The sequence below is a fragment of the Siphateles boraxobius genome, unplaced genomic scaffold, assembly GCF_051911475.1.
Source record: "Siphateles boraxobius isolate OS27281-9 unplaced genomic scaffold, OSU_SipBor_1 20, whole genome shotgun sequence".
Classification (NCBI taxonomy): Eukaryota; Metazoa; Chordata; class Actinopteri; order Cypriniformes; family Leuciscidae; genus Siphateles; species Siphateles boraxobius.
Window position 1 is genome coordinate 969376 of NW_027508811.1, and position 20626 is coordinate 990001.

Consider the following 20626-nt stretch of genomic DNA (forward strand, 5'->3'; position numbering starts at 1 on the left):
AAGCGTGCATTGGCCCTTTTTGTGTGTGTTGTGTTTCTCTCGCCCCCAGTGAGCCAGAATGTTATGGAATAAAATCACTGTCAAAAATAATCGTACGTAATTCAAAACATCTGTGTGTAATTTTAATATACTCGTGCGTAATTTAAAACTATTGTATGTAATTCTGTTTTTTGTCAGAGTTGGATTCCAAAATCTACGGCCACGACAGTTTACAGATCGCGATTTTGTGAGTTTTTTAGAGTACAACTCTAAAATGTACGACTGTGACAGTTTACAGAATCAGCACTTGTTTTCACAACAGCTCTGTTACACACACACGACATGCGAATTACGACCACGAAGTGCGGCGTGCGAAACGACTGTCAAAAATACGTCATCAAGGTCACAGGCATTACTATCCGAGGGAAGATGAATCGATTCAACGAAGTGCGCATGCGCCCCACCAACTTTTTAAATCACTGGCGCCGAGATGGGGGATCAACAACCGAGCGCTCACTCCTCGTCTCAGGTAAATTAATTTTTTGTGTGTTTAAGGGTTAGTTATCACTAATAACAGAGAGGCGCAATATTACAGAGATATTATAGTAGGTAAGAAAAACTCTCAGAGTACATGTAACGTTAGGTGCTTAAAGAAGACAGTTGTTTAGGAGGTAATCACTGCAGCCTTTAGCGCGATGAGATAGGGCTACATAAAAGAATGAGCAATTTTAAGTGTTGACTTCATAACAGCCGTGTTACTTACATGCACTGTAATACACAGGTTAATAATAATATAATGTAATATTAGTGTTCACTGTTTAAGTATTGAAGTCATATTTCATTGTTCATCAGGTTCCATTAGGTGACATCTTGCATACAGCCCAGAATCTGGTGTCGATGTTGACCAACACCTTAAGTGTTGGACAACCGAAAGTGGGGAACCAGTCCAATATCAGTGTACAGTCAGGAGAAGAAAGAAGGTCCAAGTCAAATGTGCAGTCAGTTCAGCAGGAAATGGCTAGGTGTGAGATTCAATGTAATTGTTGTTTTAATAAACTGTGTGTATGTCTGTACTGGTGGAATATACAGTTTGTACAGTATAATATTTTTTATTACATACTGTATATAAGTTTCATCACACATTAACATTACATCACATATATTAGTGTGCATGTGAGTGTTCTCAACTGGCTCAAAATAAAAATGAAGTCCTTTTTAGGTCATTTCCTGGATTCTTCAGAAAGGAAGTAAGGGGTAAAAAACGTTTTGGACCATATAAACGGCCACAAAAAAGCTTTTTGATGGTTGTTTTTCTCCTTGACCAACAATATGAGAAAACGCCCAAAGGAGAGACAGAATTACAACTTACACTTGCAGGACTTGGGAGAAGATCATTAACTATTACCGAAAACATGACTCATTCAGAGGTAAGATCAATAATGTAATTTTTCTTGTTTTTTTGTGTTGGGTGAATTTCCTTACTCTGTTTTACTCTGCCTTTGATAATTAAGCTATCAGAGGTGCTTGTTAATGCATATCCAAAACTGGCAAAAATCAACGGAGGATGGTTGCTGCACAAGTGCTCAGGTATGTAGGATCGTTTTGGATTTTATTTTCCTAACCTCTTAAAACGTCTGTGAATTGAAATCATACGCGTTTATAGATATCAGATGGATTTTATCTGTTAAATATTTTGTGTGTATTGTCTATTTCTATATTCTGTTAAATACTTTGAATCATAGGTGGAGGTGGTCAACGGAAATTGACTGTCATCCCTCCTGACCCTGATGGGTATAATGGACAGCAATTAAAAACCGTGAGCAGCAATGGAAAGAGCACAATGTATGTAGTTCCTCTGCAAGAGCAAATTGACACAACTCCATTACCACCCGATGCAAGGGAATTTGAAAAAATGCCCAAAGCCCAGTGTACACTCTGCAGCAAAATGGTTCCCCTTCAGTGCCTTCCAGTACACATACAACACTGTAAGATGGAACATGTGGATCTGTGTATCTCAAGTGATGATGTAAGTCTAAGGTGTTTATTTTAGTCATCAGTGAGCTCTAAAAACAAGGTTGATGAGTTTCTGTTTTATTTCCAGTCGATGGAGAAGTCCCCAGACTCCCCACAAGAAGATAATTCAACTTCTATTGACACTTGGAAAGAGGCGTGTTTAAAAAAAAAAAAAAAAGATATTTTGTTTATATTTCATAAGCTCTGAAAACAATTTTTATGTGATTTTTACGTTTTCAGGAATTGAAAAAATCACCAGATATTGAAAGCTGTGCTTCAAATATAAATGAAGTCCGGGCAGAGAAGGTGAAAAGGATATTTATTTATGTGTTTAAAAAAATACATGAATTTTCAGTTTATGCATGGTTCCTAAACAATTGTTTGTGTGTAATTTAACTCAGTATTTTAATGTCACATCAGACTGCTGAGTGTCCACTGTGCAAGAAAACCATTGACAGTGATGTTATAGAGATACATGCAGCCAACTGTGGATTACGGTAAATTACTAAATAGTTTAGTGTCACTTATCTAATATTAATCATTTAAATGTTTCCTATCCAGCAATTTGAAATATTAAAGCACTTAATTTTTGTTTTTGTTTGTGTGCAGAACTGCAGAATATGATGATAACTTCAGTGACCCAATAAATACACTTCAAAGGTAAAAAGGGTATATTAAGAAAGTGTTTGGTTTGCTTTGCTGGTACATTTCATGTTTCGTTTCTGTTAATTTCTATTACAAAGTTCTGGGGAGATTCTGAATTGGATCGGCAGTAAAGTTGACCAAACCAACCCCTTTTCCATCTGCATTTCTCGGAATGACATCTACAACCGAGGAATGCAGCAGTGGCAGCGCCAAAAGAAATCGTCACCAAAAGGCAGACTAAAGGTTACCTTTTTTGGCGAAGCTGGGGTTGACACTGGTGCTCTTAGCAAGGAGTTCTTAACAGGTATAATTAATTTAGTTTATTATAAAATGTGTGTTTTATTTTTTAAAGCAGACATTTTGTCAGATCAGATTTTAAACCGGTTGTATTTGTTGTCTAGAAATGATTGCAGAGATTGAAACAAGACTTTTTATCGCTGGTGTAGATAAAAAAGGGAAAAATCCAGTCTATTGTCTCAACAGCTTGGATCGTAACTACTTCAGGTATGCAAGATTTGATCAGTTAACATTTTTCAACATGTTTCAATAAACCTTTTTGGTTGATTCAAGGCTTTGTTTTATCCACTGTGGTATGGTATTAGAAGTGCAGGAGAAATTATGGCTGTCAGTCTAGCACAAGGAGGACCACCGCCGTTTTTTTTGCGCGAGTGGTGTTTCCAATATCTTTGCTCTGGAGATTATGACAGTATACAGGTGACTACCAGTGATGTCACAGATTTGGAATTCTCCCTGCTCATTGAGAAGGTAAAATAGTAACCTGAAATGTAAGTTATATATAGTAATGTTCAACTCTTAAAAGTAAATAAGGGATGCCAATAAGACTGTATTCTATTTCTCTGTATTTAGGTTAACTCAACAGATGACATGAGTGAGCTTACAGATGAGATTTTAAGCTGTGGATACACTGGAAAACTGTCTGCCGACATGAAAAGCAACATAATCAGGTGCACTATACTTTTTATTCTCCTTGAGTACAAAAAGCTTAATTTTACCTGCATTTGTAATCTTATGAAATGTATTATAGTAAATAAAGTATCACATTTATCATATAGTACATCAACATTGAGTTTCTGTATTTAAAAAATATATATTGTTTAGTGTTTTAAACATTTGATGAAACCATTACATTGCCTCTAGAGCCATTGTTTTACACTCCTCTATGAGAGTTGTTCCAATGCTTAATCAGCTGAGAAAAGGCCTGCAGCTCTACGATCTCCAGAAAGTCATGGAAATGCATCCAGACTTGTGTCTACCATTGTTTGTCCCAAGGGAAAAAGATGACAGGGTAAACCATTGTGGTTCTTATGGTGTTTTCATAATGAGGACATGTTAAATGTGACAGGCATATAGAAATGCTAACACTATCTCTTTTATTTAAGGTGGATGCAGGCTTCATTCTGGAGAATTGCCACCCTATCTTTAGTGACAAAGGTTCTGTGAAATACACCAAAGAAGTAAATGTAATGAACTTTTTCCAGGATTTCCTACAGGAAGTTGAGGATCGTGGTATGTATTATCATAATAGCACAACATACTTACTGGAATAAAAACAAGATGAACAGAACTTTAAGCCTCCTTCCCTCCCCCCCCCCGTTTTTAAGACGGTGAAGCTGAACAAATGACTGCAGGTAAAGTTATGCAGTGGATGACAGGCCAGAGACACAAGCCTATTCTCCCCAGTGACCAGAAGGAGTTCAACATCACTGTGAAGTTCAATCACGACTGTGACACAAAACACACTGTGTGTTTTCCAACTGTAAGCGCATGTACTCGCACAATTACGTTTCCTACAGCTCACCTGAAAACACTGAATGAATTTAAAAACATAATGGAAATAGCTATGAAATATGGGGAGTCATTTGACAATGTTTAAATGTATTTGGTGGGGAAAGCATGTTGAAACAGCAACGTTCAGCTTCTCTTTGAATCACTGTTTATTGGCATAAGTAAAACTGTTCCTTTGACAATATTTGTTGAAAGAATTTTCATGTTAAAGAAACAACTCAAAATCATTAACTGTTCTGAGTTTATTTACAGATTAGTTTTCATAATTCATTCACTGTGCTGCTTTGTTACAGTTGTCAAAATATATACACAATTTGCTAAATAAAATGTTTACAATGGTCTCACACAGTTGTTTGTGTATTTTAAAGACTTTCAAAATATTGAACCAAAGATGTATAAATATCTCTGCCATAACAGTCAGATGTTGCAAGAGGATTAAAAATGGATTTTACTGTTTCCATCAGAGCAGGAGTGAGTGGGCACTCAATTTCTGGAACATGAACTCCAACATTATCTTCTGTCACACTATCAAACGTCTCCCAGTCTGTTCCAAACAGTTCCAAATTCTTAAATGAAATTTAAAAAAAAATTACTTTAATTTGACAGTATAACTTGAAGGCATAGAAAATCAATTAAAAAAACAAACCTGAAAACTCTCTTCATTGTCTCCAGATGAGTTGTGCATGTGTCCCATTATCCACATCTGGTTTGGGGTGAGCCCATTTTCAGACCGTAATGGATGATTGTCCCAGCCTTCAGAAAAACTGTGGAGGTTACACTTCAGACGTGGGAGGAAGACATAATGTACACAAAACACATGAAGGGAATCTGATAAGTCCAACAAGCCATCTTCCTCAAGGCTGTGAAGTATTTCGTAATACAGCTGTGTTACGCTGACCCAGACGTCTCGCCACAGGCGTTCAATTCTAGAGAATACAAAATGTATCGATTAAAAATGGTAAATTACACGATAGTGTGACATCCTAATCCTAACTTGTTTATTACCTCTGATTATGTACGCTTTTCCCAGAAATGAAGCTTCCTCTTCCAGTCCCTTTCACACGAAACATGGTTTCTGCAATTGCCACATTTTCCACACCTTCATCAGCCCGGACCCTGAAATACGTGGGGTTAAGGGAGAGGTTAAATCTGCTTGACTGCCATAATGTTAAGAAAATACAAATAAACATGTTTACTCATCCGTCTCTCCCAAACCTACAACAGAAGTGTCCTTCCTGGGTCAAAATGACCCGAGGGCCAGAAATCTTAAGATTCCATTTTTATAATTTATTTCTAAATTTTTATGTAGGTTTTTCTATTATTTTTGGGTGATTTTTATTATATTTACCTTTTATTCTGAATATTTAAGGTTTTTTTTATTAAAAAAAATCCATATTTTGTAAAAAGTAAATAAATCTAGCTGAATTAAAACCTAAACATGTGTACATTCATACAATTTCATAAATATATTTAAAAAAATATAACTATGATCTCTCAAATGTAACTGTTAAGTCAAAAAAAGAAACATGAAACATAATATGTTCTATTGGAGTGTGTGTGTGTTTTCTGCATTGGGGATATTCTGTATGCCCTTCATTTGGGTATAAATCTTTATTGCCTCAGATTTTGTATATCAAAAAAACAAAAAAGTAATAAAAAAATGCAGTTTTCTCATAAATTCCCTTCATTCATATGTGGGTCAAAATGACCCACGAGGGACCCTTTTGTTACTTTTTTTATGGCACCCATTTAAACTCCTCAAATCCACTCAGTTTTTGTGTGTGTGTGTGTTCTGGTGCAAGTATGACAAAAGTAAAGAAATCTTGGACCGGTACGATCAACACACGATTTTTATAATTTTTGGAAAATCAGTTTTGGGTCAAAATGACCTGAGGGAGGGATGAGGGTTTAACTAAACGCAATGAAGTGAGGAGCAGAAAAACAATTTTCTCCTACCTTGAAGGCCAGCCATGTTTTTGCACAGACTGGAGAAAGAATGATAAGGCAGTGCTTGAACGGATGTTTGTTGCTGGTTCCAGGTACAAGTGCTGTGTCTGTAAACTGTCACAGTCGTACATTTTAGAGTTGTACTCTAAAAAACTCACAAAATCGCGATCTGTAAACTGTCGTGGCCGTAGATTTTGGAATCCAACTCTGACAAAAAACAGAATTACATACAATAGTTTTAAATTACGCACGAGTATATTAAAATTACACACATATGTTTTGAATTACGTACGATTATTTTTGACAGTGATTTTATTCCATAGAATGTCACGCGCTTCCAGTCCCGTGGCCCATTGGAGCAATCTGGGTGCTTGGTTGAGGGCCATGACAACCGGCTGTCTGCCCAAGGACGCTGGCGACCTAAAACCCCTGACCCGACAGGAACTGGACGCCGAAGTAGACCAGCTAATGTCCAACGACCCCACACAGGCCTAGAGCTCAAAGGAATGGAGCCGGATAATCGGAAGCCTAGCTCACAACTTAGTGGCACAGGCATGCTTGGCGGAGGAGGACAACGCATATCTGGAAAAGGAAATTGCAGGACTAAAGACTCAACTAAAGGAGGCCCGCAAAAAGAAGGACCACACGCAGAAACGTCTGGATCAGCTACTTCTGGAGGTTGAAGCCAAGGACGAAATGCGCCCAGAATTACAAGAGGAAGTGGAAAGACTGCAAAAGGCCTTGGAGGATCTGCTCACGGACACAGACATGAGGTTGCAGTCGGAAAAACGGACCATGGAGGACCTCCAGGACAAACTGCAACATGGCGACACTCTGTTGAAAAGAGCAGAGATTGAGTTAAAGGACAGAGAGGCCAAAGCCAAGGCCTGTGAAAGACATTTGCAAGCAGCCCGAGCTGAAATTAACGAGCTTGTCCAACAGAGACAAGATCTAAAAGATGAACTTGACATTGTCCACAGAGAACTGAAACATTCTTACAGACTGCAGGGCAACCTGGAGAAGGGGACCCCCATCACTCCGTTTCCCCTTACCAGCGAGCCTGCACGTTTCAGCCAATCCCCCAAAGCTGAAGGAGGGGAAGCAAGTCCACGGCGCGACACCACTGTAGCCAGTCGCTACGAGCTCCCACCAGCTGAAGAGGAGCAGGGCCCCAGACCGAAGGGCAAGGCCATCGGTCACCACACGGCCCCCAAAGAACTGGACAAGCTTGCTAGAAACATCCCGACCTTCACTCCCAATCCAGCAGGAGGTCACGATGTACACTCTTATTTAAAAGACATTGATTTTCACTTACAAACTGTGGCCAACACCACTACTTGGGATAAGTTGTATCTTCTCAGGATCACTTCAAGCCGTGACGTGAGAAGCTTCCTAGACCACCAACCAGAAACTGTCAAGATGGACTACCAGCAATTGCGGCAAGCTCTGATTCGTGAATTCTCCGATCCAGAATCAGACCAAGGTATCATAGCGGCAATGGACCTGAAACAAGCCCTGCTGGAAACGCCGCAAGCCTACTACGGCCGACTCCGACAAGCCTACTTCGGATCACGCAATGAGCCAGACATGGAAGAGGACTGGAATTTCAAAACCCTGTTTCTGCGGAATCTCCACCCTACCCTCTCCCATCATCTGGGAGTCTTGGCTGACCCAAGGACTATGTCAATTCAACAATTGCGTGACTTGGCTCACAAAGCATACACCAAACAAAGAACTATCTCTGAAAAGACTGTGAGAAACCCCACAATCTGCCCCGTCTCTGAGCACCGCTCAGAGCTGCCCCTAGAGGGCGCACAGCACCCCACTTACAAACCTGTCAACAGAGAGGCAACCCAGAAGGAGCCGACCTCCATCTCCCCGAACACTAAGCCCCCTCGACGTGACACTGATAAGCTGCGGTTGGAGCCAAAATCCAACAAAAACAACACAGCCACGGTTGAAGCTGCAGAACTTCTGAGCGTGCTGAGAGAGTTTCTTCAAAAGAAACCTTGCAAGGATGACAAAGATAAACCAGACACCGCATGACTAAACCTTAGGCCTGAAGCCAACTCCACTCCCAACGTTCCTCCCACTGACAGCCCCACAGACACTGTCAAACCACAGACTATGGAACTCGCTGTTACATCACAAAGTGACAGCTCCACTCACTCCCTCCAACTGACAGCCCCCCAGAAAACTGTTTGTCTGCCACAGACTAGTGAATTCGCTGTTACATCACAAAGTGACACCTCCCCTCGCTCCCTTCAATTGACAACCGCACTTCCTGAACAAAACGCTGCACTTCCTGAACAAAACTGCAGCAGCACTCAAACAAAGGTACCAGACAGTGCTGTCTTGTTGATCTGCACCCACAACGAGCCACACGAAACATACCCGCACTGTTTATCGATCAACACGCAAGACCCCACACCAAAACTCCTGGGGAACCTGATCGAAAAAGGAGTGGCACGCAAACTCTACCTAACAATCATTTTGGAAAAGGAGGTGAGACTCGAAGCGCTTGTGGACACAGGCTCCGATCTCACCCTCATATCGACTGAACTCTTTGAAAAACTTAAATTTGAAGCTCAAAAACAGAATCAAACTCTTAACTTCCACACTTGTGAGCTGAATGTGCAGTCATACAGCCAAAATTACATCCAACTAAGAAACGTAGCTCCCATTCACCTGGCAATCGGTCCTATGAGCCTAGTACACCCTGTCTACGTTTCGCCAATGAACATTTATCCATTTCTCATAGGCAAGGACCTGCTGGATCGATTCGAGCCGTTACTGGACTTCAAACACCTGCAAGTTTGGGCTCAAGTGCGTGAACCCCTCCCCCTCCAGCCACGCATATCTGCTCAGCCAGACTGTCAGGTCACAGGGTTCACGGGAATTCCCTCAGCCAGACATGACGACCCAGTCACAAAAGCTGATCAGGGGTCAAGTTCACTACTCTGTACTTTCAAAACCAGCCAAGGCTCTGATACCTACTGCCCTCAGGTCAGGACTGACCTACAACTGCAAGATATAACCACAACAGACATTATCCTAGCACTATGGGCAGACAAATCAGCCATCAGTCTCTCATTATTCAATGCAATCCTTGACAAAACACCGGACCTGCCTTATACCAGCAAACGCACACGTTTCCCTCTCAACGCACATCCATCTTCCATGATAGCTGCAAAAGGGATCTGTGCTTTGCAATTAAAGTGGAATAACCGGTGCCTGACCCATTACTTCCTGATCCTACCGGATCCGGTCCACGGTGTCTACATTGGAGCAGACGTTTTGCTTCGTCTCAAAGCTCATGTGGACATGCTCAATGAAGTGGTATGGGCCCCAATGACTTTATAACCACCTGTTCTCATCGATCATGGAAATCTACTGTCAGGGCAGACCATCCCAGAAGTCTGCACCCTAATCAACGAACAGAGAACAGTGATACCAGCCTACACTAAAGGGGTCACTGTACGGCTCAACATGCGACGTGGCCAAACCTTAAACCACACGCTGGCTTTCTTCCAACCTTCACCTGAATGTGGGGACCTTGGACTCACACTCAAAGCCACACCCCTCACAGAAGTGTCATCTCGGGTAGTCTACATTCTGTTCAACAACTGCACAGCAACGAACATCAACATCCCCAGATCCTACAGGCTAGGATGGCTAGTGAGCCACGACTTTCATGACTTTGAACTTGTTTTACCTATCATTGGGCCCATCCCACCTGCACTGATACCTGAAGGGCACACTGACAACACAGTGTTCACAGTACCCTTCCAACTCATTGCCATCACATCTGTCATGTCAGTAGCCAAAGACCAAGTGTGCAGAACTGAGCTGACAGAGGACCAACACCTCGCAGTGTACACAGTCTCCTACTAGCCTGTCAGTGAGACTAATGCACCTGCTACACCTTTAAAAATCAACCCGAGCAATGACACACCGACAGAGGAGCCATATCAAGGCTTTGAATCTCAAGTGCAGTAAATTCTACAAGATGCTGATGCGCTTCAGGACGACGCAGACCGCCAAAGACTAAGACAAGTCCTTTATAAGTTCAAAGACTCCTTTGCCAAAGACTCGTTAGACTGTGGCCTCACCCACCTCCACACGGTGTGCGTCCCCACGCATCCTGAGGCTCCTCCCACTTTCGTCAAGCAGTACAAAATTCCCATTGCCTCGCACGAACCAGTGCAGGAAATCATCGAATCCATTCTTGAGAAAGGTCTCATCCGTCCATGTAACAGCACCTACTCTGCCCCCATCTGGCCCGTTCTCAAACCGAATGGGAAATGGCGGCCCACCATTGACTATCGAAAACTGAATCAACAGGTGCCATTATCACGGTGGCCCATGACACAGCTGGAACAGGAAATACCCCCAATCAGAGGAGCCACCATCTTCTCTACACTCGATGTGGCCTCTGGATTCTGGACTATTCCGGTGCACCCAGAAGACCAACACAAGTTGGCATTCACATTTGGCAACCGACAGTTCACCTTCAACAGATGCCCGTTCGGGTATGCCAACTCACCAGCTGAGTTCAACATCTTCCTAAACAAAGCCTGCCCAGACGCCAGGATGAGAGGTAACCTGATTTACGTAGACGATGTTCTCATGAAGAGCACGACGGTGGCCGACCACCTGAAAGAAATAGACTATGTTTTGAACCAGTTGTCCGCTGCTGGCGCTAAAATAGCGTTACACAAGGGACAGTGGTGTCGTACCAAGGTTAACTACGTGGGCCTGCTCATCGGACCTCATGGCATTGAACCCCAATCAAACCGTATCCATGCCATTCAAAACATCAAGCCTCCCACTAACGCCTCCGAACTGCGAAGTTTTCTAGGGGTATGCAATTACTCTCGACAGTTCATCGAAAACTATTCAGACATCGCCAGGCCCCTCACGGCTCTGCTGAAGAAAGATTGCCCTTTCGTCTGGTCAGACGCTCAACAACATGCCATGACAGAACTAAAAAGACATTTGTGCACAGCTCCCTGTCTCGCTTACCACGATCCTCAAAAGGAATTCTACCTGGAAGCTGGGTTTTCTGACCAATGTCTCAGTGCTGGCCTATACCAACGGCACGACCAAGACAAAAAGGTGGTCGCATATGCCAGCAAGACACTTCTCCCTCCAGAATGTAAATTCTCAGACTGCGAAAAAGCTTTGCTCTGCACAGTATGGGCCATACAGCGTTTCTCCAACTACATTGGAGCACAGAAAGTTATAATAGACACTTGCCACCAGCCCGTAATGTTCATCAACAGCCAACGCATCCGAGATGGTGTGGTAACCAATGCACGCATAGCCACGTGCTTAATGGCTCTCCAAGGACGAGATGTTGAGGCCCGATACGTACAAAATCACAAGTCGGCGTTGGGAAACGGCCTGGCTGCATGTCAAAACTGCTCTGACAACTCACCTGCTTCGATGCTGGACACACCAGAGCCCCAACAGCCACAACTGACCTGTCACAGGTACTTTGAGAAGAATGTGTGCGAAGGCATGCCCACAGCTTATGTCGACGGATGCTCCTACAACCACGAGGGCATACTAAAGGCAGGTGCAGGGGTACTGTGGGTTGACAACCACCCATGCCCACCACAACACTTCAAACTGGGCCCCCAGTCATCACAATATGTAGAGGTAGCAGCAATTCTCATAACTCTGCAAGTCGCATCCGCCCATAACATCAGAGACCTTCTCATCTGCACAGACTCTAACTATGCCAGACTCAGTTTTGTATGCCATCTCCCAATCTGGAAACAAAACGGTTTCAAAACGGCAAACAACAAGCCTGTCAAACACCAACACCTGTTCCAGGAATGTGATAACATCACAAAAACACACGATGTCACCGTGTACTGGAAAAAGGTAAAGGCAAATTCCAAACTACCAGGCCAAGACAAAGACCTTAATGACCACACCGATGCGCTTGCCAAAACCGGCGCCCTCCACGATGAGCTGTGGTCTCCCCCAAACCCCTTACCCACACCCGCCGTTGCGGTACTCACCCGCAGCAAACGGCCATTAACTACTACTACACCAGCTTCACAAATGCTATCGCTAACTCCGCAAATTTCCAACAACGATATTGCGGATATGCAAGCCACAGACACTGCCATAAAGACAATTCTTGACCACCTCTCTGACCCCGCCTGCCACCCGATCTCACCATCAGACATCGATACTGACTCATACCTCAGACATCTACATAACTCCAGACATATGCTGCGTGTGCGGGACAACATTCTATGGTTTGGCCCTGATGACACCACACCGCCTAGACTCGTGGTGCCACTTTGCCAAAGGGGGGTAATGCTAATGCACGCCCACAACACACCCTATTCTGGACACCACGGTACCAAAGCCACGTATGAGACACTTAGACAGGTGGCATACTGGCCAGGCATGCAACAAGATGTGGCAGAGTATGTGAGAGAATGCTTGGTCTGCTGTCAATTCCAACCATCAAACCCAAATCACAGAGCCCCACTGCAACTCAGAGGAATCACGTTCCCGTGGTCAGACCTCCAAATTGACTGGGTAGGACCTCTGCCCAGGTCAACAAGAGGCAACAAGTACTTTCTCACGGTGGTGTGTCAGTTTACCAAGTGGGTAGAGTGTTTGCCAGCACCTAACGACACTGCCCAGACAACGGCATATCTCCTGATGAACCACATCTTCTCCCGGTTCGGATTGCCACCAAGAGTCAACTCAGACAGAGGTACCCACTTCACTGCCGAGATCATGCAAAAGATCTGGAGATGTCTAGGGGTACAAGCTAAACTTCACATTAGTCAGCATCCAATCACGTCTGGTCAGGTAGAGAGATCGAACCGAACGGTGGTCCACATGCTAAGAAAGTACGTATCGGCTAATCAGAAAGACTGGGATGTGAAACTCCCCCTCGTGCTGATGGCCCTCCGAGCCAGCCACCGCAGGAATCAACACAGGTGTCCCCGTTTGAACTCATGACCGGGCGGCAGATGACCCTGTGTAGGGTATCTGGACTGTGTCAGGACGACTCATGCACTTATACATGTACGAATGCTTTTAACCTCTCTGACTCTGGTTCATAACTCAGGTTGGGCACCACAGAGTCTGCCCCTAATGGTGTTCATTGAGACTTTCATGGCGAACTGAGTAAAAACCAAGCCTCCCCTTTCCAACGAGAAGGAAATTGTGTACGACACACAGCAGGGAAGGTCAGGCCTCAAAGATGTTATCTCCTCAGAGCCAAACAAGAATGGAGACCAGAGCACATTCAAACACACACACACAAGAACCTTTCTCCAATATCCTCACTGTAAGGACTGGGCGAGGGGTGAATCTGAATAACTAAATACATCCTAGCTAAAATCCCATTGCCTTCAGTCCCAAAAAGCCTGGATGTAAATTAACATACACACACACACACACACACACAACCACACACGCATCCCCCACAAGTGAAGCCCGCTCAGGACAGAGCGTGGTGTCCAGTTACGAGACATTTTTATGACTGACTGGAATGTCCCAAAGAAGGGGATTCTAAAGAGAAAGAAACTTCTCTTTTTAGACATTTAACCAGATATATTCGATGTGTTTTTATGTGTGTCCATTTGCCCATGTCACATTGGAATGACTATGATTTTATCGTAGCTTAAAGTGAATTATAAATACCTTCATTATGCATTTCAAATATAACTGTCTATTCCCATAACTTGTCCACATATTTCTGGACACCTCCAGAATGCTTTCGGTGTGATCAATCAGAATACGTACAGTAATATCCAGTAAAATATAGTTTACTATGTTTTCCATCTTTGGAGTGAAAAGAGACCAAAACTAACATCACTGGTGTTCTTAGATAACAGTGTTTACGACCCAAAGGAATGTTCACAGAACTGTGGCTCTCTCTGAATTCTAACCAAGGAGGAGAAATGAATCCTGTATTCATATATATATATATATATATTTATATATATATATATATATATATATATATATATATATATATATATATATATATATATATATATATATATGCTATTATATATCCACTTGAGAATTGTATGAACAATGTATCTAAGTTCCCTATCTCATGAGTTGCCTATTTGTGGTTTGGTCTATGTTTCTCGACAACTCTAATGCCATAATGTTTTAAACTTTGCCAACTAATGTTTAACCAAATCCATTTGTGGCAAGTTTGGTCTCGATAAACTCCAATCTTCATTCCCCATTTGTTAATTGACATTACATTTTGCTAAACTTTGTGACACATTAGTATTATAAGAATTGTGAAGATTCTTCTCTTAAACACCCAATGAAACTAGAGATTTAAATGCCTGGTTATAACACAAAGGGTCATAAAATCTCCCTCCAAAGGGACAGCTCCTGATTGGACCCTCTTCCAAAAGAAGGCGGAAACGTCAGGTCTTCAAAAGGACTGAATACCAGTTTATCCCTCTCTTACCCTCTTGTCCTCGTGTCATAATGTAACGTCTCGCCTCCGGGCGAGCTCTTCGCCTTTCTTTTATTTGTTTCTAGTCTAGTTTGTGTTTTTCAGTCTTAGATAAGTCTCCGTGTTTAATTCCAATCGACGTGTGAAAAGAACACCGCGTGACATGTCTCTTCAGCAAATCCATCTACAAGGGACCTTTAAACGAGCGCGCGCTCGTTTTGAAGGAGAAACACGCGCACGTGACCACGTGGCGAGAGACGCACACACGCTTCTTCACCAGCCATGCAAAGATGTGACGTTAACTCCGCGTGATTTCCCCGTAGAGATCTTTATTTCTTTTCTTTGTTAGTCAAAGTTTTGTTTTCCGTAGTCGACTCTGTTCACTTCCACAAAGTGAAACGAACTTAGCCGAACTATTTTCCTCTGGTAATGTTACCCCAAAGACTTGGAAACTCCGTTCAACACGCGCGCCAAGCAGCACCCAGTGACGCTTCCTAAAGGACTCCGCTCACGCACGCGCAGGAATGCCGCGACACAGAGAGACCCAGAAACTTAAGTATATCTCTTTATAGAGCTTCTAAGAAGCATTAAGATGATGTTTTCGTGTTGTTACAGACAGGGGACTGTCAGGGTGAATGTTGCCAATGTTCTCTCTCTCTCTCTCTCTCTCTCCCTCTTCCCCTCTCACACGTGTTTCCATTGTCCACACTCTATGCATTTCTCGTTCATCGATGCCTTATCGTGTTTTGTTTGTTTATTATATTTGTAAATACATATCCCATGTAACCGTAGTAAATACATAAGTAGTTCTGCCGTATTAAATTCATTATATTCATGTTGATTGTTTACTGGCTCTTTGCTCATTTTCAAGTCCCTTAAGGGAAAGATCTTTAGCTACAAGCTTACAAATTAAAGATACTTTAAAGAGTATTTGTTTATAGGGCAGGAAACCCAATTCTTGTGGCCACAGAATTGCTTTTCCTGAAATCCTATCAAGTAGGATTATATTGTGGATCCCCACAAATATTATTCGGACAATTGAGCTAATTAATTTTCCCTGTTTCGCAGGACGTGGTCCTTGTAATTAATTACAATCATCTTGTGGTTAATTGCAAGGATACGCATGCATGCAGGTAAAATGACATATCATCCCTTATCAGGAGATTTATTAACATGTAAGACTGATCTAATCCAAACATGTATGAATAATTATTAATTACCAATTATTAATTATGATATGCAAATCCCCCACGGATTAGATCCGCCCCTGAGTCTTTACACCTGCCATTACACCTGCTGTATCAACCAGGAGACCACAACCTCGTCACCGCCTACACCACGTCCCAGTACCTGGACGAGCTCCATAAACACTTGAAAACAACTTTCGCTTTCGCCCAGCAACATCTGAAAACCAGCGCTGAAGGCCAGAAAGCATATTACGACCAAAAAGCATCACACCAGGAACTCAACGTGGGCGACAAAGTCCTGTACTACAGTTTCGCCCTGCCACCCAAGGGGTTGTCAAAGAAGTTCCTGCCCCACTGGACGGGACCTCACGAAATTGTGAACAAACTCTCCCCCGTTGCATACCAAATCCAGCTGAAACGAGGACCGAGAGAACCAGTTCTCAAATGGGTCCACCGCAATCAGATTAAAAGACATGTGGCCTCTAGTAGGGACAGACAGGAAGGGGCCAATGAAAACTAAAACTCAACCGCCGTCATCGCAGCGAAAAGATGTCCCACACAACACGGGACAAACCTCGCTGACCTGTGCCTTCTCTCTTTCCCCTTTTCCTCCATACCTCTCTCTTGCCTGTAACAGGATTCTGCTGTGGATTGCCATCATGTGCCATAGTGTTGAGAGAGCAACCGGGACTCCTGATTACTAACTGCCGAACGCACACACAGAAGGTGTACGTGCGACTTGACCCTCGAAATGTCTACCGTATGCACTACCCAAGAGCGGTAGCCCAGTACAGCTGGGCAGGTGCCCGATGGACAGAAACCGCCCTCAACCACGCCGAAGCCGATGTCGAGCACATGCTGAACCAACTCGAGAAGATGACCGTTACCCAAGCTGAATTGGGAGTACACAACAAACGTTCCAAGCGGTTCCTGGGAGCGTTGCTCGGAGCCGCTGCCGCCGTAGGCATCCTGTTCAACATTGGTATGTCCAGTGTCAACGCTGTGAACATAGCCACGGTGCGACGGCACGTGGCCGAAATTCAGACTGAACTTCCACAGTTAAAAGAACAACTCACCACACAAAGCGCATACCTGCAAACCATTGGCAAGACACTGAGAGGAACTGTGACAATCCTCTACACTCATAGCGTCATGCTAAATCAGACTGGGAGCTCCATGAAGCAGCTGTTCACAGTTTTCCAGAATGACTTTGCCCAAACACAGTTGGTCACGGCATTAATGACCGACATGCTCCGAGAAATAAGTTCCTCCATTGACAGCTTAGCCATGGGTAGGATCCCGCCATACCGGATACCCCTAAGCCTGGTGCAAACCGTGCTGGCTTCCGCCATAACAAAACCCACTGACCCGTTACAAATCCACCTTGCATACTCTTTGGGCAGTGCCATTCCACTGTATGTTGACCCTGCACAGCGAGAGGTAGGCTTCCTCTTAAATCTACCCATCATAGAGTCAAGCCGGATCTACCGATTCAAAGACATTGTCAACGTTGGATTTTGGCAGAGCAACACTTATTTTAGGGAACGGACACCTGAGGTAGTAGCTTACCACGACAGCAATACACAGCTGTACTTAGCCCCGAACCTGCACATGTGTCCCCTCACCAAAGACATTCACTACCTCTGTCCTAGCAAACCGTTCCTCAGAGACAACACGGATGGGATTTGCGGCCTGCAACACCTGGCCAGCAACGCACGCTGCCCGGCAGATGCTAAGCCTCGCAACCAAGTCACCGAGACGCAAGCCGAGATTGTAGGGGACCGGTGGCTCGTCAACACTCCAGTACGGTCAGCGACACTGACCTATGACCAGCACGACACCGCTACACGCGTCAACCTGCTGAACCAAACCATGTGGATTCAGGTCCCACGAGGAGCCATCCTCCACCTGGACAACCTAGCCTTGTACCACCTTCTGAGTGAAGAATACCAATCCGAGCTAGAGATTCCATCCTTCTTTAAGGATCGCAACTTCACTTTCGATCCAGAACTGGAAAAATGGATTGAGGAAGGGGGGTCACAGATCATCGACATTGCTCCCCTTGACACAGCCCTCCAAGCATTGTCCAGAATGCCAATCCTGAACGCTTCACCTGTCGTCCAAGCATGGACCGCCGCTGACACCGCCCTGTGCATTTCAACAATCATCGGCCTCACCCTAAACCTGGGCCTGGCCTACATCCTGTACCGACGAATCAACGAGATGCGAACCTCTACATCCAAGCTTACAAAAGCTGTGTATGTAGGTTTCCGGAGAGGCCCCCGGAATGAAGACTCCCCGCTAGAGAACGCGGAAAACCTCATAGAGCTGAGCCCTCAGCCTTAACAATCATCTGCAGCATCCGACCTCCATGATTTACCTGCCACCTGACCAATGCGGTCGTGATGGTTCAACGAGGCCCACCCACACGGGTCCTGCCGAACCATCAAGGGGGGAATGTAGCAATAATCAGATGATCAGCGCAATCATGTGGTTTTAATCAACTAGATTCTAATTAAGTAAACACTCCTCCATTCTTATGATTGTGACAAAAAACAGATGTCATGGGACTTTTTAAGTTACCAATTCACACACGAAGCAAATGGTGCTTGGACTTAATTAAATTACCGATGCCAGAAGTGCCCCCGCGGCGTTTTTCTCTGATAAGTAATCACAGGATCCTCTGTCTTACCACATGTGACTCAACAGGGGCGCCTCTCTGGCCGGAGATCCCGTGGTGTCCCCTCTGCAAGACACCTCACAAACAAAGACAACCTTGTGTAATCGAACCACACTGGTCATTGTAATCCAGACTTTAAACTCATCAAATTCGAAGGACGCACACACATACACGGAACTGAAGACGATCAGGAGTCCAACGCGTGACTGACCACGCGACGAACTCTGAATACACACACACACACACACAGACACACACAAAGAGACAATCATTCTTAACCACGTGTAGTTAAACGTAAAGTTTCAAATGTACAAATGTTTTCTGGTTGTGTTCAGGATTCCCTTGTGACCTAATTGATATAACTGTAAGCTTTTATGATATGTGAGCAGTCTGACATTCGTTTAATCACGAAAAATCATGTATCTGAATTTTACTAGGCCTAGGAATGCCGCGAGTGGTATGATTGGAATCAGAGAAATCAAATAAGATCGAATCACTAACCCAAAATGCAGTATGAGGCATATTTTATTAAATCCAAGTTTAGAAGTCTATTATTACTAAATTTGTAATCTCCTATGCACATGACCCAGAAGGCGTGTACTTCGCGAACCACAAGGTTTGCCGACTCCTCCCAAACGATTGGATCAGACGCGTACGAAAGGCGTGTCTCGAGCGCCTTCAAAGCCAGGAGCGCCATGTCTTCTCTGTGCTAGCAGTCCTACGCCAGAGAGAGGTTCCCTTCTTCAACAAGAACTCCAACCGGAGCTCTTCATTTGCTTTCTAAATTTCGTTTTAATCTAAGTTTTCTTTCCGTTATCTACCTCAGTTGATAGTTTTCCTTCGTTCAGTGCACTCACGAACGAAACGAATTTAAGATTAAGCATCTGTCGTACGAGCTGAAGAGATCGTAACATCTACCTCCGTCCGAACGAAACTTCGGACATTCAGCCTACGTTTCCTTTCAAACCAGCTGCACAAAAGGGGCCATATCAATGCAAGTATAATCTAAAATAGAATGCTGTTTTTAAGGTTGTCTAGAACTTCCTAAAAAGCCTTTGGGTCTCATTTTGAAGTAACTGTTGAACTGTTCTGTCCTGAGAAGATTTCTCTCTCTCTCTCTCTCTCTCTCTCTCTCTCTCTCTCTCTCACCCTCTAACTTTCTCTCTCCAATATTTCGTATTGCCATCATTTTCTGTTTCGTTGTAATTGTTTGTTTTGCTATGCATATTTACTCCTGCGTGATTTTAAGTAGTTTATGTAATCTTTAGTCTTGTTTCATTAAATTCCATAATCCTTTGAATTGAATCTGTCTCATGGTTCCATACTTGAAGTCCCTGAAAATGTCGATATAAGCTCCAAGCTCTATTTGGTTTAACTATTGAAGTATCTAAAGTGCCTGACACGAAAATATCCTTCCTTGTGGCCACAGGAAAGTGTGTTTTCGTTGTGTACCGGCTAGTAAATTGTGATAAAGGAAGTCTTCTCTTCCACGTCCGCTGGACGGACAGGTTGTGTGATAACTGAACTGGAATCATATCAAAATTTACTTGCATAATTTATATGATTTTACCAACCTATATTAATATTTAATACGAACAATCGTGTTAATTGTTCATATACGGTGAGGTTTAGTCTATTCCGTATTTGGGATAATTTAATGTATGTAGACAATGAATATTCATGACCTGATGAATATTATTCCCCATTTAAGTTAATAATTTCCCCAAAACAAGTCATTGTCGCTACATCATAGTGATTCTGTCATGATTCTGCCTTAGTATCCTTGATTTTCCTAGTCGTGAGGCAGGATCATGACAGTCATGTTTTGTGTACAAGCGCATGGCCAATTGTTTGGACCATGTGCTTGTGTTGTTTCGTTATGTTACCCCGCCCCCTTGTTATCCT

General features: G+C 43.5%; 1 protein-coding gene across 1 annotated transcript; it reads left to right on the plus strand.

Annotated features, from left to right (window-relative positions):
- The first annotated feature begins 1028 nt into the window (after positions 1–1028).
- On the plus strand, positions 1029–4784 carry LOC143744655 (G2/M phase-specific E3 ubiquitin-protein ligase-like). The gene is made up of 14 exons (XM_077236330.1): positions 1029–1406; positions 1491–1566; positions 1722–2005; positions 2081–2148; positions 2233–2298; positions 2413–2489; positions 2602–2652; positions 2736–2941; positions 3039–3141; positions 3240–3402; positions 3505–3602; positions 3796–3943; positions 4038–4164; positions 4260–4784. Exons 8-14 carry the CDS (start codon positions 2830–2832, stop codon positions 4529–4531), a joined length of 1023 nt encoding a protein of 340 aa, XP_077092445.1. The 5' UTR covers positions 1029–1406; positions 1491–1566; positions 1722–2005; positions 2081–2148; positions 2233–2298; positions 2413–2489; positions 2602–2652; positions 2736–2829; the 3' UTR covers positions 4532–4784.
- Positions 4785–20626: the final 15842 nt, after the last annotated feature.